Source organism: Suricata suricatta, chromosome 10 (assembly GCF_006229205.1).
Source record: "Suricata suricatta isolate VVHF042 chromosome 10, meerkat_22Aug2017_6uvM2_HiC, whole genome shotgun sequence".
Taxonomy (NCBI): domain Eukaryota; kingdom Metazoa; phylum Chordata; class Mammalia; order Carnivora; family Herpestidae; genus Suricata; species Suricata suricatta.
In genome coordinates, this window is record NC_043709.1 from 67,183,337 (window position 1) to 67,208,562 (window position 25,226).

General features: G+C 36.5%; 1 protein-coding gene across 2 annotated transcripts in view; it reads right to left on the bottom strand.

Moving 5' to 3' along the window:
* ARID2 (AT-rich interaction domain 2) overlaps positions 1-25,226 on the bottom strand; it is a 166,560-nt gene that overhangs the window by 899 nt on the left and 140,435 nt on the right. For both annotated transcript variants that reach the window (XM_029953569.1, XM_029953568.1), the window contains 5 exons: positions 16,957-17,095; positions 16,777-16,862; positions 13,971-14,094; positions 13,793-13,884; positions 1-722 (listed from right to left, as the gene is read on the bottom strand). The exon at positions 1-722 is cut by the window's left edge and continues 899 nt beyond it. In XM_029953569.1, coding sequence (XP_029809429.1) covers positions 578-722; positions 13,793-13,884; positions 13,971-14,094; positions 16,777-16,862; positions 16,957-17,095 — 586 coding nt within the window. In that variant the 3' untranslated portion in view covers positions 1-577. The remainder of the gene's footprint in view (positions 723-13,792; positions 13,885-13,970; positions 14,095-16,776; positions 16,863-16,956; positions 17,096-25,226) is intronic.

The window sequence follows — 25,226 nt, forward strand, 5'->3', positions numbered from 1 at the left end:
AATAAATAAGTGAAAATATATTGGCTCAAGTAAGAAAACCAAGCTACTGATTTCTAAACAAAACACACAATCCATAGCTAGATATTGGTGGCCCCCTCTGAGATCAGGGGGTATAGGTGTGCTGAAATTTTTTTTTTTTTAATTATTCAAACCAGCTTAAACGGTTTTGTAAATATAAAAATGTGCTCCTTTTTGGATATAGATAAAAATATTTAATGCTTCTATTTCATCTGCTCATGTAGGTTTTACAATATTCCATGTATATTCCAATGTGGATGGTACTGAATTCTGATCATACCAGTTTCCATCAGGATTTATCAGATCTGAGAGATATCCTGCAGATAAGCTGGTTGACAATCCCACAGCAGTTCTTTTTCTTTTTCGATTTTTTTTTTTAAACAGAGAACAAAGGGATTCGCTCAGAGATCAGAATACGAAGCTTCCTCTCAGCATCATGGGAGGAGATAAAATAATTCATTCTATGGTCTCTGTTCCATTAAGACTTGGTGCTTTCTTCAGTAACAGTATGTGAAATGTATCTGACTTTGAGTCCCCACTACAGAAGTGGAATTATTTTTCACTGCAGCATTTCGGAGTCTTTTTCTTGTTCTTTACTCTGAACGGTAAAATTGAGTTCATAAAGGCATTTGGCAAGGGTGGAGGAAGCTTCCATGTTACTAATGGCTAGCACTGATAAGTTGTTTTCATGTCTCTTTAACAATCTGGAAACAAAACATACAGAAGTTCGTCAGTATCCAAGGTCAGTGATGATTTCTTACGGTTTTACAAGTTTAAAATCCTGAAGATTTTAAGTTTTATTTCATTGAGAGAATGTGTTCGGCACCCTTTGGTGAATGGAATACACTATGAACTTCCACGGATAAAAGATGTTTCTAAGCATGACAGAATTTCCTTGTATCTATATAGTGATTTTCAGTGAACAAATGTATTTACCACATCCATATACTGTTGCTTTTAATACACTTTGAAAAGCCACATATATACAAGATGGTTCAAAGAATGCTGGTAGTAATGTGCTCAGCTCTCAGACCAAACCGGAATGAAACCAGAAATAAAAGAAAAGTGATCTGAAAATCCCTGGATACATGATGTAACACAAAGTTATACATGGGTCAAAGAAGGCATCTCAAAAGAACTTTAAAAATATTTAAGATTGGGGCGCCTGGGTGGCTTAGTCAGTTAAACATCCGACTTCGGCTCAGGTCATGTTCTCACCATTCGTGGGTTCGAGCCCTACATTGGGCTCTGTGCTGACAGCTCAGAGCCTGGAGCCTGCTTTGGATTCTGTGTCTCCCTCTCTTCTCTGCTCTGCCCCCACTCACAATCTCCCTCCCTCCCCCCGCTCTCAAAAATGCATAAATGTTAAAAAAATGTTTTTTAAATATTTAAGATTAAAGTAAAATAAAAATACAACTTACTAAAATCTGTGGAATGCTGTGAAAGCAGTGCTTTGAGGAAAATCTATAGCATTGTTTGAATGCATATTATTAGAAAAGAAGATCTAAAATCAATAATCTAAGTTTCAACCTTAGGAAACTAAGTAACAGAAGACCAAATTAAATTCAAAGTAAGCAGAAGAAAAACATTCAAGCAGAAATCAATGAAACTGAAAAGAGAAAATCAATGAAACCCTAAGGTGATACTTTAAAAATACCGACAAAATCAGTGAGTCTCTAGGACATGCTATCTAAGAAAAAAGAGTATATATATATATAAAATAATAATATTGGAAATGAAAGAAGGAAAGGTACCAAGGATCTCTACAAATCCCATGGACATTAAAGGCAACAAAGAATGAATAATACTATGCCCACAAATTTGACACTCTAGATGAAACAGACTATCTGAATAGACCTAGATCTATTACTGAAATTGAATGATCATAAATAAAATAACCTCCCCAAACAGAAAGCACCAGGCTTAGGGGTTCTCTGGTGAATTATACCAAATATTTAAGGTTCCTCAAAAAAATTTCTCACAAATAGAAATGTCATATGATCCAGTAATCCCACTATTGAGTATTTACCCAAAGAAAACGAAAAAGCGAATTTCAAAAGATACATGTACTACTATGTTTACTGAAGCATTATTTGTAATAGCCAAGGTATGGGAGCACCTAAGTGTCCATCCACAGATGAGTGGGTAAACATGTGGTATATACCTACACAATAGAATAGTATTCAATCATTAAAAAAACAACAACAAAAAAAGAATGAATTCTTGCCATTTCCAGCAACAATGGATGGACACAGAGGGTACTATGCTAAGTACAGTAAGTCAAAGAAAAACAAATATGATTTCACTAATATGTGGAATCTAAAAACAGAAAAACAAAGCCGATAAAACTCTTAATTTTTTTACTTTAATTAAATTTATGTTTATTCATTTTTGAGAGGGGGGGGTAGAGAGAGGGCAATCAGGGGAGGGGCAGAGAGACAGAGACACACAGAATCCGAAGCAGGCTCTAGGCTCTGAGCTGTCAGCATAGAGCCCAATATGGGGCTTGAATCCAGGAGTGATGAGATCATGACCATGAGCTAAAGTCAGACGCTTAACCGACTGAGCCACCCAGGCACTCCCAAAACTCTAAATTTTTAGAGAAACACTACATAGTTCTGCATCCCATAATGTTAATATATTGTAGGAAAAGGAGGAATATGGAAAACAACTAGTTTAACCTGTTCAATTTACAGATGAGTAACTTGAGGACATTTTGAGGCATCCCACGCTGAAGTGATGTTCTAGCTAAACAGGAGGGGCAGAATTAGGCAAGATCATCTGACTGATTTTTCTCCACGGTACCTTTCTAAATATAGGAGACTGCCAGGCATAATTCTGTTTCAAGCTTCATTCATGCTTCTAGAAAATTCAGATGTTTCTAGAGTTGTCAAATTCACAGAATAAAGGAGTGAAATGGTGTTTGCCAGGGGCTGAGAGTAAGATGGAAATGAGGATCAACGGGTGTAAAGTTTCAGTTAAGCAAGGTGAATAAGCTTGAGAGATACACGCACAACACTGTACCTACAGTCAACCATCACGTATTATACACTTAACTTGGTAAGAGGCTGGATCTCATATTAGGTGTCTTTGACCCAATTAAGATAAAATTAAATGTCAGGAAACAGCTGGAGAGGAATAAGATGGTTGCTTCTAAGAAAGGACTAGAAAATAAAAATTATATTCTAGGTATGATTAAAGTTTTATGCCCTTCATTAATTGAAAGCAGGCAATATTTAGCTTATCATCTGAATGTGACATTACTCCATAAAAGCAGCTATTTTGTTTTAATTTTTAACTTAAAAAAGAAATTTTCTACCCCTAAAATTATGATAGTGATGTGGTGGTGTATATACAGAAAGATTTTAAAAAGGAACACTGTCTAGCAAAGAACAGAGTGATGATGAGGGCTAAGGAGAAAAGTAAAAATCTGCCAGAAATGAAAGGATGGACAGTTATGTGGTAAGAAAGGCATAGTAAAAAGTCAACGGTAAAAGCTAGGTGAGGGGTGGCTGGGTGGCTCAGTTAAGCATCCGACGTCGGCTCAGGTCATGATCTCACGGTTCGTGAATCCGAGCCCCGCATCAGGCTCCGTGCTGACAGCCTAGAGCCTGGAGCCTGCTTAGGGTTTTGTGTCTCCCTTTCTCTCTGACCCTCCCCCACTGTGCTCTTTCTCTCTTGAAAACAAATAAGTAAACATTAAAAAAAAAAAGGCTAGGTGATTGGTATATAGTAGTTCGCCACAAAATTATGTCATTTCACAATAAATTCAGAAAAAAAAATCAACCAGCATTGAAATAACCCAAGAACTTAGTGCCTTCATTTAAACAACCTTGGACTAAGGAATTAGGCTTTTTTTTTTTTTCATGTTTTTTGGCCATTTTGATATTTGCTTTGATGTAGTTTCCATACTGTACACAGTCCCCAAAATGGCTAAAATTAAAAATTAAAATTATAATATCAAAATGTTGGCAAGTATGTGGAGCAACTGTGACTCTCCTATATTGCTGGAGGGAATATAAACTGACAAAATCTCTTTGGGATTGTCTGGCTTTATGTATTCAAGTTGTAATATCCTTTGAATCACAAATCATTCTTAAAACTTCAACAGAAATATATACATACATGGCCCAAAACATGTATAGAATGTCCATGGTGGTACTATTTTTACAGCCCCAAACTGAAAACCACCAATATACAGAACTACCAAAGGCAGAATGGAAAAGACAACTTTGAGTATATTCATAGAACAGAATCGTATACTGTAAGAATATGAATAATGCACTGCAACATGTAACATGAATGAATTTCACAAAAAAAAGCTGAGTAAAAAAGCTAACACTAAAGAATACACACCACACGATTCTACTTATACAAAGTTCAAAATCTGGTAAAATGCTATGGTGTAACACCAAAACAGTGATCCCAACAAAGAAAATGGAGTAAAGACAGGTGGGGACTCAAAGGGGTTCTACATGGCACTGCTCCTCTATTTTCTTTTTAATGTTCATTTATTTATTTATTTTTGAGAGCGGGAGAGGGGTAGACAGACAATCTTAAGCAGACCCTGCACTCAGCGCAAAGACCCAGTGCAGGGCTCAGTTTCATGAACTGAGATCATGACCTGAGCTAAAATCAGGAGTCAGATGCTTAGCCTACCTAGCCATCTAGGCGCCCTTCGTCTATTTCTGAACCTGGATGTTAGGTTATGGGGGCGATTCAGTCTGTGATGATTCATTGAAGTTTATACTTTTAAAATTTTAGGTATGATTTCAAAAACTGGTTAAACAGATTTTTTTTAAGTTTATTTATTTTGAGAGAGTGAACACATGTGTGCATGCACAAGCTAGTGGAGGAGGAGCCGGAAGGGAGAGAGTCTCAGACTCTGCGTTGACAGCATGGCTCGAATCACGAACCATGAGATGATGATCTGAGCTGAAATCAAGAGTTGGACGCTTACCTCGACTGAGCCAACCAGGTTCTTCTAAACAAATTTTTAAATAAATTATGACATTTCTACAATTTTTTCCAGAAAAGAAATGAAGTCCCATAAAACTTGATTTTAAAATAACTTAATTTAAAAAATATATGCACCCCTATGTTTACTGTAACGTTTTTTTTTTAAATTTTTTTTAATGTTTTATTTATTTTTGATACAGAGAGAGACAGAGCATGAGAGGGGGAGGGGCAGAGAGAGAGGGAGACACAGAACCAGAAGCAGGCTCCAGGCTCTTAGCTAGCTGTCAGCACAGAGCCTGACATGGGGCTTGAACCCACGAACGTGAGATCTGACCTGAGCCGAAGCCGGAGGCTCAACCGACTGAGCCACCCAGGCGCCCCTGTAACGTTTTTTGCAATAGCCATGATACAGAAGCAAACCAGCTGACCATCCATAGATGAATGGATAACAAAGACGTAGTGCGTGCACACGCACACACCTACACGGGCACACATGCACACATAAACTGGCATTTCTTGCCATCTGCAACAATATGGATGGACCTAGAGGGTATAATGCTAAGTGAATTAAGTCAGAGAAAGACAAATACCATATGATTTAACTCATGTGGAATTTAAGAAACAAAACAAATGAACAAACAAAAAACAGACTCTTAAATACAGACAACAAACTGGTGGTTGCTAGCAGGGAGTGAGGGAGGATATGAGTGAAATAGTACAATGGATGAAAAATACACTTATATTGATGACCACTGAGTAATGTATAGAACTGCTCAATCATGTTATTATATACCTGAAACTAATACTTACTTCAAAAATAAAAACTAATAAAGCGGGTTCAAAGTCTTTTCCTCCTACATTAGTGAACATTTTGATAAAGAAAAAAAACTTTCAAAAATTTCACCAATTACAATTTTTTCCAAATTGACAGTTTAAAAATTGTATTTAAAAATATATTTTTTAAATTGTGTCATTTAAAAAAATATTTTACTTTTTTTTATAGTTGATTTTTGAGAAAGAGCATGTGAGCAGGGAAGGGGCAGAAAGAGAGAGAGACAGGGACAGAGGGTCCAAAGCAGGCTCCATGCTGAAAGCAGACAGCCTGATGCGGAGCTAAAACCCACAAACTGCAAGATCATGACCTGAGCTGAGGTCAGACACTTAACTGAGCCACAAAGGTGCCCCAAAAGTATTATTTTTATGTCACGTGGATAAAATTTAGACTAAATTTAAATCACCAGCATGACTTTAAGGTAACAATTTCATTTTTTTTTAAGATGCTATTTTTTTTAAGTAATCTCTACATCCAACATAGAGGCTCAAACCCACAATCTCAAGATCAAGAGTCACATGCTCCACCAACTGAGCCAGCCAGCTGCCCTGTAACAATTTTATTTTTGATATAAATGAATATCTGTTACTTTCTGGGGTTTTAAAGAAATAAGCACCCACTAGATAAACAAAATATGCCCATTTTGTTGTATAAAATATTTCAATTTCAAGGTTTATTTTGATATGTTTAACAAAGGATAAACATTGTGTCACTTTAATACACATAATAGATAACAAAAGTAATTTGTAAGTAGCATTAGTCAACACAATTTAAGACACTTAGCAGTTTGAACAGAGATTTTTCTCCTTTCCCTCCCAAAATAGTACCAAAATGACCTAAAGAAAATTTTCTGAAAAAACTAAACCGGAAAAGCTTAGGACTACAGGGGTGAGGGATCAACTGGACAAAAATGGGGTCCTCCTGGCTCCCCTCTCCTGTTCCATTTCCAGAACACAGGCTTTCACACTGACCATCCTCCAAACTGCCTACTTCCAAAGGCAAGAAAATCAGAGTTTCTTTCCTGGAGAAACAAAATCTCTCTCTAGAGACTGTTATTTGAAGAGCTTCTAAAAACAACTGGATCATCCGGGACCACCAAAAATGGGAATCACCACAAGTGGAGATCACATACTCACACTCAGAGCTCCAATTAGTATGTGGGTATTTTATTCTTACTATAAAAAATAAAGCCCAAATACTTATTTGAGGAATTTATATAGTGTGTGTGTGTGTGCGCGTGTGTGCGAGCGAGCAAGAGAGAGAGAGAGAGAGAGAGAGAGAGAGAATCCCAAGCAGGCTCCACACTCAGTGCAGAGCCCAGGGCAGGACTCGGTCCCAGGACCTGAGCCCGAGCTGAAAACAAGAGTTGGCTGCTCAACAGACTGAGCCACCGAGGTGTCCCACATTTGAAGAATTTGGAGGAAACAGAAAAAATTTAAAAATCCTAGCATTAATATCCTCAGAGAGATGAGAAGGCACTGTATTCAACACGAACAGGGTGTTGTAAAACAGCAACACTGGCACTCCAAAAGAGCTCTTATGGAAACCAACTTGGTAATAAACTATTAAAAAAAAAAAAAAGAAAGAAATGAACGCAGGATAGCCTGAGTAAAAATTCAATAGATTTGATGATAAAGTCAACGAAAATTCCCAGGAATGAAAGCTAAGAGAGAAAAGAAAATCAGAGGATCAATCTGTGAGGGTCTAGCATCCAAAATACAGTTTAGAAAGGGAGAACAAAGTCCATGGTTGGCAAGGAATATAAAAAGAGACAGTCAAGAAAAATTCCCATTTTGAAGGACATCTCTTGATTGAAAGGATTCACTGAAATGATATGCCCACTTCAATGATCACAACAACAAAACACCTACACTAACACACAACATCACAGAATTTCAGAATATCAGAAATTAAAGGGGAAAAAAAAATCCTGAACCCTTCTAGGAGAGAAAATAGATCACAAACACAGGAGTAGGAGCCAAAAATTACAGACTTCTTAAGAGCAAAGCTGCCTGCTAGAAGACATCAGGCAATGACCTCACAGACTTGTAAAGAAACAAAAAAACAAACCAAAAAACCCACCCCTTTTTAATCTGGAATTCTGTATCTAGCCAAACTTTCATGAGTCAGAATAAAGACATTTCAGACCTGTGGGGCTTTACATTTATTGGAGGATATGACTTAGCATGATGAATGAGTAAATCGAATAAAGGAAATAATTTAAATACAAGACAAAGGGATTCAATACTGAAGGAATTCCTGAGAATGGCTGTGCATAAGGCCTAGAAAACAAGCTGTCTAGACCGCAAGGGGAAAAAATGCAATGACGAGAGAGGTGTAACAACTGTGTCTGGGTATCTGGATAGTATATGGCCTTGAGAAATATTGAAATATATGGAGAAATCACCATTAGGTCCATAAAAAGCTAAACAAAAAGCAAGGTAATCATCAGCCCCAGAAATACAAAGAAAGAAAACTTTAATAATAGTAGCATTTGGATGAGCATAAATCTGATAATATCTGATTTAAGATTTAACCCCGAACTGTGATATAACAATATTATCAGGAAAGGAAAAGCAGGAGAAAGAGAGTATTCAATTCTTTAAAAGAGTGTCAATAGTTAATGTGTAAAACAGGTAAATCAAGAAATAGTAACAAAAATATTTAGAAATATGGAGGCAAATACCAAAAAAAAATGTTCAAACTGTTGAAAGCTCCCTGTTGAAGGTCGGGAGGAAGAGTGAAGTAGGGGACTACTATATTCCATTATAAGCTTTATATTACCATTTAATTTTTCAAAATTAATTTTTATAGCTTTACTGATATAATTCATATACTATATAATTCACCCAGTTAAGTGTACGATTTGGTGGCTTTTAGAATATTCACAGAATTGTGCTACCATCACCACACTTTTAAAATATTTTCATCATTCCAAAAAGAAACCTAATACCCATTAGCAGTCATTCCCCGCCCCCCCCAAACTCCTTTGTAGTTGTTTGAATTCTCTACTTTCTTTTGTGTATACACCCAGAAGTGGAATTGTTGGATCAAATAGCAAGCCTATATTTAATTCTTGGAAGAACTAAAATATTATTTTCCACAGTGGCTATACCATTTTATATTTCTATCAGCAATCTACAGGGGTTCCAATTTCTCCACACCTATGTTAACACTCGTTTTCTTTTTTTTAAAGCAAGAGAGAGCAAGACAGCAAGAGAGTAAGCGTGTGTGCACATATGCGCACGAGCTGGGGAGAGGGGCAGAGGCAACGTGAGAGAATCTTAAGTAGGCTCCATCCTTAGTATGGAGCCCAGTGCGGGGCTTGATCCCATGACCCCAGGATCATGACCTTAGCCTAAATCAAGAGTCAGATACTTAATCAACTGAGCCCCTAAATAATAAACACTCTAGTAACTATGAAGTGACATCTCATCATGGTTTTTATTTGTGCTTCTCTAATAATCAATAATGTTCAACATCTTTCCATGTGCTTACTGGCCATTTATGTTCTTTGGTGACATGTCTTCAAGTCCTTTGAGTAATTTTTATTTTATTTTATTTTATATTTTTTTGCTAAGTTTGTTTATTTTGAGAGAGAGAGACAGTGTGCACACAAGTAGGGGAAGGACAGAGAGAGAGGAAGAGAAAGAGAAACCCAAGCAGGGATTCTACATGGGGCTTGAACTAACAAACTCTGAGATCATGACCTGAGCTGAAATCAACAGTTGGAGGCTTAAATGACTGAGCCACCCAGCTGTCCCTGCCCATTTTTAAAGTCAAACTGTTTTATGTTGTTGAGTTTAGGAGTCTGTTATACATTATAGCTTTTAACTGCTTTATCAGATATGTAATTTGCAATTATTTTCTGCCATTCTGTTAATAATGTCCACTGGTGCCCAAGTTCCTAATTTTGATGAAGTTCAATTTATTTTTCATTTTGTTGCCTGCATTTTTGGCATCATGTCCAACAAATCACTGCCAAATCCAACGTCATGAAGTTTCCTCAGATGTTTTAAGAACTTTACAGTGTTAGCTCTTATTTCTAGGTCTTTGATCCATGTTGAGTTAATTTCTGTACAGGGTGTTAGGTAAGGGTTCAATTTTGTTCTTTTTTATGTGAATATCCAGTTTTCCCAGCTCCATCTGTCTTTTTCTTATTGAAAGGAGAACTGGCACCTTAATACAAATCATTTTACCATATATGCAGGACTTCTGTCTGGGCTCTGTTCATTTCTACTGACTGATTATAATGTCTATCTTTATGCCAGTAATATACTGTTTTGATTACTATAGATTTGTTGTAAATTCTGAAATCAGACAGTGTGGGTCCTCCAACTTTGTTCTTTTTCAAGATAGTTTTGACTCTTCAGGGTTCCATGAGATCCCATATGAATTTTAGAATGGATTTTCCTATTTCTGTAAAAGAGGATTATTGGGATTTTGAATGGGACTTCACTGTATGTACAGATTGCTGTGGGCAGTACTGACATCTTAACTATATGAAGTCTTCCAGTTCATGAACACAATGTCTTTCGATTTATGTCTGCTTTAATTTCTTTCAGCAATGTTTTCTGGCTTTCAGTATACAAGTCTTCCATCTCCTTAGTTAATATGATTCCTAAGTATTTTATCTGATTGATATACTGTAAATGGAATTATTCTTTTTTCACTTCATTATTAGTATATAGAAAAGTATCATTTGGTTTTTAAATAAGAGCAGACCCATGTATTGTATTGATAAAGGTATATGAATCAAAAGGAAGAGATATATACTGCAATTCTCCAGAGCTCAAAATTTATCAGAATGGAGATAAAGTGGGGGCACCCACGTGCCTCAGTAGGTTGGGCGTCCGACCTTAGCTCAGGTCATGATCTCTCAGTTCATGAGTTTGAGCCCTGCACTGGGCTCTGTGCTGACAGCTCAGAGCCTGGAGCCTGCTTCGGATTCTGTGTCTCCCTCTCTCTCTGCCCCTCCCCTGCTCATGCTCTCTCTCTCTCTCTCTCTCTCTCTCTCTCTCTCAGGAATAAACATTTAAAAAAATTAAAAAAAAACAAGAATGGAGATAAACTCATTTAAACATTTTACATTATTTCAACAATTAGATTCTGCATTTCAAATTTAAAAACGTTGACATTTCATACTGTTCTGTATACTGTACAAGAATGAAAGTAAATTTCCACATATCTTCCTATCAACCTGCAATTTTTTTTTTATTGCAAACATAGCTGGCTTTAGTCTAAAAAAATCATACCCTGTTACTTATTCCACCAGAGATGGGAAATCTCAACAGAGAATTATCTTTTGCAGCTGATTTCCTACACTCTCTTTTTCACATATATAGATTTTGCCAGATTCTGTCCATATTCTTGCTAAGCCAAACTCCACATCACTGGAGATGTGTGAATGAGCTTCTGACATTCAACCTGGACTGGGACGGAGAACGGTAAGAATTTAATGGATTCTGCTTTTCTAAGGTCACAGTCACTGACGATGCCAGAAGACGTTTAGAAAGTTCAAAATTACACAGAAAAGAACAAAATCAACAACAAAACAAAAACAGCAAAATGAAAACTTTTGGCTCAATAGTATTAGATCTAGCCAAAATGGCTCTGATATAAGCCTAAGAATGTGCAATTTGAATGAGGTAAAATGCCAAGTTACAACATTTGCTTTTATTTATTTATTTTAAAGTTTATTTGAGAGGGTGAGACAGCAGGGGAGGTGCAGAGAGAGAGGGAGAGAGAGAGAGAAAGAGAGAAAGGAAAGGAGAAAGAGAAAAAGAACCCCAAGCAGACTCTGTGTTGTTAATGCAGAGCCTGATGTGGGACTCAAACTCATGAACCGTGAGATCATGAACTGAGCTGAAGTCAAAAGTTGGACACTTAACCGAATGAGCCACTCAAGCGCTCATAAAATTTACTTTTAGAATTCTAATTGTCTACACAAATTCTAGTTCAGAACTCTAGAAAAGAATGGATTTGTGAGACTTCTTTCCTTCCAACTGTCTATCAATCAAATACTTATTAAATTGCTATTACATTCCAAACACTACAGTAGGCACAGAGGACACAAAAATGAAAATCAATATTCAATCCCTGCTTTCAAAGATCTCACCATCTAAGGTGGTAAATTGCAATGTGTGAAGTGGCAGGGAGTACCCAGGGCACCCCAGGTCAGAGATGGGCTAGTGAGAAAGATGTCAGGAAAGGAAGAGGTAACCCCTGAGTTGAATCCTAACGACGAATAGAAAGTTGAGACTATCTATCACAGGTTGAGTACTTTGTAGCTGTCCAGGCTACAAAGATTAATCAGAGAAAGTCTACACATAGGTCAATAGGTGAAAAAAGCCATATGGAAACTATTTACAAAACAAGATTAGATGTTAGGAGACAGTTACACAACAGAGAAGACCAGGCACCGCGGGGAAGGGACATGGCGCGGGAGGCAGCACACAGAGGCTGCCATCTGAACTGAACCATGAAGGGCTTCCAGATCATCAACAGGCCAGCAGCACAAGGTAAGTATTGGAACAAAAGGTACAAAAGTGTAACGTGAAAGCGTCTAGCACAATTAGGAACCTGCACGTGGCTCAGCTGGGCAGAAACCGAAATGTAGGCTATTGGGCAAAAAGGGAGCGGGAAATACAGTGAGAGAGGTAGGAAGAAAGCACGTTACAAACGAAGAAGATGCTGGTGTTCCTATAATGGTTACTAAACCTTCATATTCCTTTTTTTCTGAAAAATTTTGCTTATTTTTCTTTTTCAATGTTCACAATTCTTCTTTTTCATCTGTGAGAACACTGTATACACTAAAACATAGTAACTCTGGCCTGGCAAATACTGTTTTTTAAACTTCAGTTTTAAGCTTTTTCATCTTTAATTTACACAAGTTTGATGTACTCAAATTCATTGCTTTTTCTTTTGTAATTGATAACAGTTTTTACATTGGGAAAATCCAGTTGGATGGTTACTGCAAGAAATATAAAAGAACTAAAACAAGGTCAAAATGCGGGGGTTGGGGAGAACTAACGTAGATTCAGGATATATTTAGGAGATAGAACTGAAAGTATCTAAGAGGAGAGAAACTCCGAGAGAAAGTCCCTTGCTAAAAGGCAAGGTGCCTCAGAGGACAACTTCTCAGGAAAAGAGCTGGAGTCAGTTGAAGACGCAGAAGGAAGGCTAGAAAATTACAGACAAGCTTCAAGGGAGACAAAGTGCAAAAGGCACCACAGAACATTCCACATCTGCTCTCTCAGGATTAGAGTTATTGATTCTAGTTTCTACAGATCTATAGAATACTGAGTTTTCTCTTAAGTTCATGAGAAAGCAAGTTTTAAACTTCAGAGCATTATAGTCAATCTTAGCAATATCTATGACTTTGATGGCTTCATTAAAATGGCAATTACCAAACTAAATTCTATCCTAATTCCATAGGATTCAAATGACACACATTCACTTTCCAAGTGACTCCCCCCACCCCTCAAATAAACTCCTAAGGTTTCTTTAGCAAATCTACTTTTTGCTAAATTCTATGGCCAGCAAGAAAATTAACCTAATAAAACAAATTAAAAGATCACTTTTTGGCTGTTTAAACTTCTACTTTTTTGGCTTTTTTTTTTTTTTAAGATTATTTATTTTGAGAAAGATAGTATGAGCAGGGGAGGGGCAGAGAGAGGGAGAAACAGAGAATCCCAATCTGCACTGGCAGAGCAGAGCCAGATGTGGGGCTTGAATCCACGAACCCCGAGATCATGACCTGAGTTAAATCAAGGGTTGGATGCCCAACTGAGCCACCCAGGTGCCCCTATGTTTTTGGCTTTTAAAATCATGATGGCCTGATGTTGGCATAAGCTTTTGGACATAGTCACAAAACTGATGAGAAAAACAGTGAATAAAAACACAGTTATCTAGTTTTATTAACTTACATGTAAAAGTAAAATGATCTAAATTCACTTTGGCTATGGAAAACATATTACTCACCTGCGACCACATTCTGAATATTTACCAATATTTTTTAATATTAAGGCAGCTGTTAGTCGGATGTGTTTAGTTATTGGTCCCTCTTTTTCATCCTTAAAAAGAAAGGAAAAGAAAAGAATAAAGATCTAAATCATACGTGCTCACACCTTTACAGATAAGGCTTTCAAGATTTGCTTACTGTAAAATCTCGAAAGACAAGGTTTCTTGATCCTCTCCTAAGGGCCATAAGGGCAGCACTGGGATGATTCACAATGGCCTTTTGTGCTCTAGGAGTCGAGCTGGTGCCCCCTACAGCAGGCTGCCTACATTAAGGAGAGAGACAGATTGTTAACATGATCCTGCAGACGGACTGACAAGGATGAGCAACCTGTCAACCTCACGGGGGTTACTTTGAAAACGGAGACCAGATAAACACAAGCTCCCATGGCCCAGCGTTAACTTTTACTTTGTGTCAGCCCAGGCAAAGGGGCTCTCAGTATCAGGGTGAGGTTTCCAGTCTTTTATTTTCCAGTCTATCAATTTTAAAGCAAACAACAGATGTTCTAGTGCAGTCCATCTTTAAAGTTACTGTGCTGGTAAACACACAATCAAAATCAATACAACACAGTATCAAAGCTATGGAGTTCACATTTTGAGCTTGGTTTGAAAGAAAATAGTCTACAATTTGAGTTGCAAGTTATTTTTTACTAAAAAGTACCTAAGAGTACAGTGATATCACCTTAAGAATGTATTGATAGAGGTATAGGTCATCCAGGAAAAGATAACCTAACATGACAGTAATAAGAAATTATGCTAAATACTACATTTTACACTAGTACTTTGTTTCATCATTGTTTGATCATTTCAGTCAATCCTTTCAGCATATTTCTACTGTCTTTTATGAAAGACAGAGAATGGAGGGACTGCAGGGGTAGGTTTGATATAAAAGATTCAAACTATGCCAGATGTCCTTGGCCAAGCTGCATCACTACCTATGGCAATTTTGTGAGGCAATGGTGGAAAGAGCAATGGCTCACACATGAGGAAACTCTATTTCTGACACTGTAACTCCATGTGTGACTCTAAAAATTTCAGTTTGCTCTTCTGTGCTTCAGGTTTCACATCTGTAGTGTTGGGTATTTTTGGCACTTTTCTTTTTATTTATTTTTTTGAGAGAGATAGAGAGAGAGCAAGAGAGAGCAAGGGAGGGGCAGAGAGAGGCAATCTCAAGCAGGCTCTGCACTGTCAGCACGGGGCCTAAGATGGGGGTCAAACCCACAAACTGTGTGATCATGATGTCAGCTAAAATCAAAGAGTCAGATGCTTAAACCAACTGAGCCACCCAGGTGCCCTGGCACTTTTAAATATGAGTGAACTAATTCAGAATATTAAATAAGTTCATATAAAAGCCATCTTAAAAGTGTCAGCCAGTAAGTATCCATATCTATACTTATGTCTACAGATAATATCGATATATGAATACAACTGTTATTGGATTTTAGGTCTAAGTGACAAATATTTTTGATTGATTGTAACTGATATATTAAATATCACTTCCTCCAAAATTAAGCAAAACCAAACGTATTCTAACATATTCTTATACACTACATAATATACACAGATTAATTATGTAAGTGAAAATTATAGTAAAATATACTCGGCAGAAAAATGACTTTCCCTTGCCTTTAGGATAAAACCCAAACTCATGATTACGGCTTATGAGACTCTACGCTTACTACTCACTCCTCATTCTTTGAGTCTCAATGGATTCACTTTCTACCAGAAAGCCTTCCTTGGTTTCCTACATTGATTTATTGATGTAGGGGGGCTCTCCGGGTCTTGGGCATGTCCTCATTTTAGATATAAGAACCACTTCTACCTCTCACTGGGTTTCTAGATACTGACTGGCAGAACATACCTTGGTCACATATGCCTCATATCATACCTTAGTGCCTAACACATAGTAGGTCCTCACTAAGTAGTGATGGAATGAATAAAAGTACGTAAGTAGTTTCTGCATTTCTATACTTCTAGTTCTTCTTCTAGAATTTCAGTTCTGTGAAGTTATAGACTAGATCTTGTCCTTAAGAATTCTGTACGTCTGACACAATGCCCAGGACATAGCAGCATCTCAATAAATGGTGACAAATTAATTAATCTTCACATTCTTAAAAATGTTTATTAATTAATTTTGGGGAGAGAGAGCATATGAGTGAGGGAGGAAGGGGCAGACAGGAGAGAGAGAAACCCAAGCAGGCTCAGCACTGTCAGTACAGAGCCTGAAGCAGGCTCAAGAACTGAGATCATGACCTGAGCTGAAATCAAGAGTCAGTCGAACACTTAACTGACTGAGCCATCCAACTGAGCCTTATCTTCACATTTTTGAAAGTTAAACATGTTATTCAGGTTACTGAATCTATAACTAAAGGCCTCAGTTAGAAACAGAATAGGAGATAAATACTATATAAATTTAATAAGGATCTTACAGGGATCTATTACCAACTAGAACTTGACTGCATGTATTACAAGTATGTGTTCATGAAATAACAGGTAAAGGAATAACCATATAGTAAGTGTGGTATGTATACTCTTACATACAATCTTTGCATGACACCCTGGTCTTTCCTGAGAGAAGCTGTAAGAAGAAATCCCTTCACCATTATCAAATACAGATTCAACTATTTTCTCAAAGGACATAGAACCATACACACATTTCCAGTTTACAAAGCATTTCTCAAATATCATCTGTCATTACTTCTAATGACTTGTCCACACATTAGAATCAAAACATTACAACTCCAGAGCACATGGTCTAGCCAAGATGAAAAGTGATGCTTAGAGAATTTCAGTGATTGGGAGAGAGCTGGGTCATGGCAGAGCTCAACTAGAACCCAGGTTCTGGTCTCCCAATGCATGAGGTTGTCTTTCATTGTTACTGTGTTTGGCCTAGTTTTCCTGACTTTTCCTTTTGCATGTATAACAGGAAGTAAACTCATGGTCCTTACTTGGTAGAAGATTTTTGACTTCCTGCTTGTCCTGGTTCATCTTGTTTTAATCCTGCGAGCAGGGCATCTTTTGAACAGTGCTTATCCTTTTTGAGAAAGAGGAAGTAAAAGAATATGCATCAAGATCTTTAATACAACCAGAGGAGTTACTGACCAAATAGTATTAGGAAGAAAGTATACCTGTAAGTGGGTAATAAAAGAAAACCTCTGTCGCTGAAAAGGCTCACAACCTTCCCAAAGACATTGCCCTGGATATACATCTTTTCCTCCATGTTCAGTTGCTGCATGGTAGAAAACCTGTGAGGGTGTCTGAAACCACCTACAAAAAACAAAATTTGGTAGAAATTTTCTGACATTTGGATATTCTTTAAAATCAGAAAACTCGATCTCCTAATATAAAAGCCCCAGGTGGATATACAGAAATACCAAACAAAATCGTACAGGCAAATCTTACGTTCAGTTCATTTCAACAATTCAGTTCATTTAAAACAATTTTGAAAATTTTGCTGTTTATATTTCTAAATCAAATCATTCAACTGTACTGACGACTTTTAATAATTTGTTTCAAGTTTAACAGAGTTAATTTGCAATTCCCTACCTGCAATGAGAGTCATCTAAGAATCTCTTTAAAGTTTAAAGAGACTAAAACACAACAGAGAATTATTTTACAAATACCATACTCCGTTATACTTTAGAAACTGTTTAAGCATTTATTAGATTTCATATTACATACAATAAACTCCAGCATATTAGCTCTAACAATGTAAATGCTACAAATTTTGGTTAAGTCTGGCTTTTTAGTTGAATTCACATTTTGTTTGCCCATCTTTCATTTCTCCAACATGGGGGCTTAACAATACAAATGTCTGAGTGGGTAAGTGGCCAAGGACACAAATCTGAGAAAGTCAGATACTATTTTCCCTTATTAATTAGAATACATGGCAATGAAGCAGAATACTGGAATCCAGACAGCAAAGAATACATAAAAGGCTTTATTACTAATTAGTTACTCAAATATCTGCATAATCAAGATCTTTCAAATTTATGGAAGAGTTCTCCAAAGACTTGATTTTTTATGCGTGTCCTAAAACTATGTCTATATTTAAACTAGTTTTAAATGTGCAGTGTATATATATATAATATTTCACATTAATAATCCTTCTGGAGATAGACATTAAAATAAATTTGAATCGAGTAATTAAATATTGAATTATAAAAGACAATGTCAAAAATCATTATATCATTCATATTCATTATATAAATATGTCCCAAAAGTTTATTGTGAAGCTGTAATGGCTTAGAAAAATTAATGTTGTTAAACTGTCCACACTAACCAAAGCAATCTACAAATTCAATGCAACCCTATCAAAATTCCAATGACACTTTCTGCAGAAATAGAACAATCTTAAAATTTATATGGAAACACAAAAGATTCAGAATTGCTAAAGAATCCTGAAAAAGGACAAGAAGGCTGAGGCATCACACTCCCTGATTTAAAACTATATTATAAAGCTATACTAATGAAAACAGTAAGGTACTGGCATAAAAACAGACACACAGATGAACGGAACAAAATAAAGAACCAGAAATAAACCCATACGCATGTGGGGGATTAATTTACGACAAAGGAGCCAATATACAATGGGGAAAGGACTATCCCTTCAATAAACAGTTTTTGGAAAATTGGACAACCACAGGCAAAAGAATGAAACTGAACCACTATCTTACACCATACACAAAAATTAACTCAAAATGGATCAAAGACTTGAATGTAAGACCTGAAACTATAAAACTCCTAGGAGAAAACATAGGTGGTAAGCTCTTTGATATCAGTCTTGGCAATGATTTTTTGGATTTGATGTGGAAAAGCAAAGGCAACAAAAAGGAAAACTTATAAGTGGGATCACATCAAAGTGGGACTAAAAGCTTCTGCACAACAAAGGAAATGGGAGAAAGTATTTGCAAACGATATATCTAACAGGAGATTAATATCCAAAATATATGAAGAACTCCTGCAACTCAATAGTGAAAAATACACAACCCAATTTAAAACCGGTATAGGATCCTGGGGCATCTAGGTGGCCCAGTTGGCTGAATGTCCGACTCTTGATTTCGGCTCAGGTCATAATCCCAGGCTCATGGATTGAGCCCTGCATCGGGCTCTGTGCTGAGCTTGGAGACTGCTTAAGATTCATTCTCTCTCTCTGCTCCTTCCCTCCTTGGTGTGTGTACTCTCTCTCTCTCTCAAATAATTTTAAAAAACCTGACAGAGGATCAGAATAAATGTTCTTCCAGAGAAGATATACGGATGGCCAACAGGTACAGGAAAAGATGCTCAACACCACTAATTGTTATGGAAATGCAAATCAAAACCACAATAAGATTTCACCTCACAGGCCTGTCAGAATGTCTAGTGTAAGATAAGGGGAAAAAAAAAAAAAGACAGAACACTGCCAAGAGTTGGTGAAGGTGCAGAGAAAAGGCAATATTCATGCACTGTTGATAGGAATGGAAAATGGTGCAGCCATTATGGAAAACAGCACGAAGATTCCTCAAAAAATTAAAAATATAATGACCATATGATCCAAGAACCTACTTCTGGGTATTTATCTGAAGAAAATGAAAACACTAATTAGGAAAGATATACTCATCCCTATATTCATTGCAGTATTATTTATAAAAGGCAAAAGCATGGAAGCAATCTAGATGAAAAAAAGTTGTGGTGTACATATATGTAATGAAATATTACTCAGCCATTAAAAAGAACAAAATCTCGCCCTTTGGATGAACCTAGAGGGTAATAGATAACATGAAATAAGTCAGAGCCAAATACCATCTGATCTCACTTATATGTATAATCTTAAAAAAACCAAACGAAGCTCAGAGATAAGGAAAACAGTCTGGTGGTTGTCAGAGATGGGGGATGATGGGTGGACAAAATGGGTGAAAGGAACAAAAGATACAAGCTTCTAGTTATAAAATTAAGCATGGGGATATAACAAAAAAAGAAGAGTTTATTGTGAAACTAAAATTAGTAAGTATATTTTCACTTTTGGAAGTTCTTTTAATTTTTAGTATTCACGATATGACTGCAGATCTAATGATTGCCACAAGGAGACATTTCTTATTGTGTTAAGATTTTACCTCAATACTATAAATTATTAATGGAAAGGTAAAGATGTTTGTGCGAGCATGTGTGTGTGAATGTGAGCCCCCCCAACAAATCCAAATGTCCAAGTACTAGTCACTAGTCAAAATAATACCTGTCTTGAAACTATTCCGTAGTACATTAAATTTATTTACAATTCACAAAATTGATGAATTTAGCAGTCACAAGGGGTGAAGTTAGTGCTTCTTGAAATCAACTTAAATTACTAACTATATAAAACTATATATATAGTTTTAAGATCACAGGGATTTTCAAGTGTCCATCACCTTCCCTGCCCAGCAGAGTCTATTATTTCCCTCTTATCTACTACCTTTTCCCTCAGCCTATTTTCAACTTATCCAACTACTCACGTTGTACAAATTACTCATTGACTGATGATCTTACAAGGTGAAGTTCTAGTATAACTATGAATAGAGCTGGCTGCAGTGATCCTCTAAGGGTGGAAAGGAGTTAAAGGTTGCCAAATACATTTAGTAAATGGAATATCTGGATTTCTAAAGCTTAAATGTACTTTCAATGTAAAACAGATATTGAGCTTTCAGAATATTATGGATTTTTCCGGAATTACTCGGAGTAGTGGAGGAGACAAGGTGGGATGCCACTACTCTTTACTAGAGTGTCTGAAACAATTTTCCTCACTACTACCATTCCATTAATAAACTAGTCCTGCCACCCAAAATAAACAACATGTTCATTTAAAAAGCCAGAAAAACTGAAGAGTATCTAAAGAAAAATAAAAATTCCCTGTGATTTAATTATCCAGACGGCTAATTCTGGCATATTTCCCTTAAGCTTACCCCCTCCTCCGTGTGTGTGTTTTTACACAAAGCTGGGACTGTTACTTGGAAAACTTTATATGCTGCAGCCACCGTATGGCTATGGTATATTTGTATGAATTCGAAGAACGCCCTTCACTAAGCAGTTTACTGTTATCTGACATGTCCAATGGCCTCTCGTCCCCCTGGGCCCCTGACTGCACAACCATGTGGAAGCACTGGACAAGCAAGATTTCTGAAACTCGTTTTACTTATTGGTAATCTTCCTTTCAGAGTGGTTATGAGGCTTAAACCTGATGATCCATGTAAAAGTCACTTGGCAAATACTAGGCCAACAAGAAATGAGAGCTATTATCATGATCATTAGAAGTAGTCACAGCAGTCACAGTGATGGCACCAGTGACCTTTTCACCTTGCCCATCTGACTCATCTCCTACCCTGAGACCTTGTCCACAACTATCCAAAACTGCCAAGCCTTGCTCCATAGTTTAGTCCACCTCCATGTTAACACCTCCAACCAGCAAGAGATTCTCATCATTACTTACAACTCACTGTATTAATTTCTGCTCCTGAAAACATTCCCCACAGAAACTGCTCCAAACTTCACCTTTTGTTAAACACCAAACTTCAATCTGATTATTTTAGAGTTTGTCTTCCACTGTGAGTTTGTGAATTTAGGAATATTGCCTTATTGTTATATGTCAGAAAAAAAGGCTAATTACTGAAAGAACTTAAATTTATTTTATGAGAGCTGCCTTAATGTCTCCTTCTCTGTTAAATTTTCTGTCATTACTCCCCCTTCCCTTGGATCTTGGCCAGAAGTAGAGGCTATTTCCAGGGTTAGCTCCTTCATATACTGAAATCTGTTATATTCCTTCATAAACTACCTCCCTCTTTTACATCTTCTACCTTTTCTTTTCTACTGAACCCTATACCTTTTTTTTTAAAGTTTATTTTTTTTTGAGAGAGAGAGAAAGCGAGAGAGCGCACGGGCGCACAAGCATGTATGTGAGTGGGGGTAGGGGCAGAGAGAGAGAGAGAGCTTAGCATTTACAATATCTGGCAAATCAATGCTAAATTTCATTAATATTTAATACATTTATTACCATAATTATATCTGACAATTTTTTTCTCCATCATTAGCCATTTTTCAAAGATATATATTATTTTCAATTACATCATCAATATAATATATAATGGCTAGTTCCCTGCTTTACATAAATAACTGCAGTTGAAGCTCAGGATTAGTTTTTATTCCTTCAGGTAAAACCCCTTCACCAAATTCCTTTTTCTTTCAGCTGTTTGTTTCACCTGAACAGATTATCTGTATATGGCCAGCAGGTGCTAGTTTCTGGATTCTAGCCACGCTATGCAGCCGCTTCAGGCTAAAACACTTCCAGTCAGGCTCTGTGCTGGCAGCTCAGAGTCTGGAGCCTGATTCAGATTCTCTCTCTCTCTCAAAAATAAATAAAACATTTTAAAAATTGGTTAAAACACTTTCCACCTGAAAATGAAGCCAACAACCATACTTTAGTGGTGTTATTTATACAATGATAATTACTATCACGTTTCCTATCATTAATCAATTTCTCAGGCATCATAAATACATAAATAAATGAAATAAATAAAGTATATGTTTTCTACTACCTTAAAGATTTTATTTGAAAACCTACAATCTTTTCAGATTAGATATGTTAATTATACATAATACACATGATATTTTAATAATTTACCATACTTAAAACAAATTAGAAACAAACATCTGTGGCTACAAAGCTAAGATTTTTTCCTTTGTTTTTAAAATATAAAGAAAAGGGGTGAAAATAGCACTTTCAGATCGTTTCACTAAAAGTTTTCTTAGTTGCTCAAGTTCTTGGAAGGCTGTTTTCCTTAATGACCAAAAAGGATTCGATGTACCCTCTTAACAGCCCTCCTGCTGCAAAAATAATTAATTTGACTTCAAACATATGGGATGTGTGTTTTTTAATAGGAAAATTTTAGTTTAAAAGAAAGATGTGCATTTAAATGTAAATAAATGCACATAAATGATAGTACTATACATCAAAAAATCTATACTGCAAAAATAGTTTTAAAAAAAGTTATATTGTTAACTATAGAACAATCAACTTTTACTTCAACTTCCACACAGATGATACTTTATGGCCAAAAATACCAAAGGTTAAGCACTGTTTTATATTCAAATGAGATTTGGTAACAAGCTATTAAATTTGGGGGGGGGGAGCCCAAACCAACAATGATGCTTGGGAAACTTACCGAATTTTATTATATATCCAAGTGTAAAAGTTCAAAATGGAAAAACAAACAAAAAAAGACAACTAACTTCATTATTAAAAGGATTTAGCTTATTGCCTTAATACAGGACTAAAAATTACAAGTGCACACTAAACAGCCCCAAACCAGCACGGGTGTTCTCAGAAAAGTCCTAAGTGCTGTGGTCGCTACAGCACCCTCCATCTCTGCCACAGCCAGTCCAGATTCAAAGCCACAGGCGGAAACGACTGACTGGCCTCTTGCCAAAGGTAATGGAGCGGAAAGCAAGTATTTGGCCTTTTTCTTTTCTTTTTTTTGTGGCGGGGCTTTTGTAGTGAGAGATAGGTCCTGCCTTCTAGTAGGACTCAAATTATGGGAAACATTTCAAACCCAGGAAGGGAGTTCAGATGGAAGATAACCAAAAGCAATGGTCTTGTCCCTATCTCCTTTCCTTCTAATAATTAATAATAGAGGAAAGGATTTGTTTTTGCTCTTTGATCCTCTAGCACCAGCTCCTACAAACCTACTGGTCTGTGAAGCAGTCACATATTTTACAAAGCAAAGTACAAAATATACACTCAGGGGCATTGTTTAAATAAAGTCCTTCACTAAAATTTCAAATTGCATGGGAAAACAGTATGGAAGTGGATATGCACAACTTAGGCATTTCAATAAATACCTTATATTTATTCAATCAAACATAAGCTTGGGAGATGAAATACAAAATAAAAATAAATGATGATGTGTATATTTATGTGTTAATGAGACAAGTAAAGCATACAAATGAATTTGAGACTGGGTATTCACCTGGACTCCTTGAAAGATACGGCAGCTCATCACCTCACACTGTTCTTGACAAAGCTACACAGTATAAAGTACCTCCCTACTCCCTTCTCTTTGCTCATTACTTACTCTATATGAGCTATATTCAAAAACATCATCCTATTTGATTTCTATGATGGTTCTTTGATAAAGGTAAAATTATCCCCTCTTTACTCTAGAGATTGTAAGAAAATCAGTAGTTGCACGAGGCAGGGGTAGGGAGGAAAGGCAGTAAAGAGAGGAGAGCAGTTTAAACAGAGCATTTTCAGGGTGGCGAAGCTATTCTGTATAATACTGTGATGATGAGTATGTGACATTATGCATTGTCAAAATCCACACAATTGTATAGCACGAAGAGTGAATTCTAATGTAAAAACTATGGATCTTAGCTAATAATAATAATGTACAAATGTTCCTCATCAATCATAATATTTACAAGTTGTTATAACTAGGGGAAACTGCAGGGAAGAGGGAATACACAGGAACTATGCACTATCTGCTTAACTTTTCTATAAACCTAAAACTGCAGATTATTAGCTGAAATCCATAGTTTACATTAAGATTCAGTCTTTGTGCTATACAGTTGTATGGATACAGAATAGTTCCATCACTCTGATATAAAGCCACATTCATACTTCACTTTATACATGAAACTAAATTACAGATGGATCAAAAAGTTAAAAAATTAAAGTACTGGAAGGGAACAAAATATGGATTGTGTGATCTAAGAGTTGAGAAGATACATCTAAGCATGAAGTAAAAACCGTTAGTCTTTCTAGTCGTCTACTAAAATGTCTAGAACAATGAAAGCAATGGACACTTCCTAGAGCCTAGACTAAATACCATTTCCCATTAAAAGACACTGGATCTCTTGGAGAAATCTGATTCTGTTAGGAAATGTGTAAGATAAGCCTGGAACATTACATCTAAAAGAAAGCAAGGAAACCAGCAAAGACTTATATTAAGATCACAACCAAAGGAATTGGGAACCAGCTTGAAAAATCCTTTACTGGCCAAAGATGGGACAATTTGAACATCAAGAAATAGTAACTGTAAAAGAGTACATGAGGGGCTCAGTCGGTTAAGTATCTGACTCTTGATTTCAGCTCAGGTCACGATCTCACAGTTTATGAGTTCCCATGCTAACAGCGCAGAGCCTGCTTGGGATTCTCTCTCCCCGCTTTTTTCTCTACCCTTCCCCTGGCTCACTCTCTGTCCCCTTGTCTCTCTGTGTGAAAATAAACATTAACAAAAATAAATAGTACCTGAAATGGACTAAAACACTTCAAATGTTTTTAAATTCCTAAGTTCATTTAGAAAAATACTAAAAACAAAAAACAAAATCCAAACCTCATGGTACACCTTTCAAGAGTGTAGGTAAATGACTCAATATTTTGAAAATTGGTAAGTAA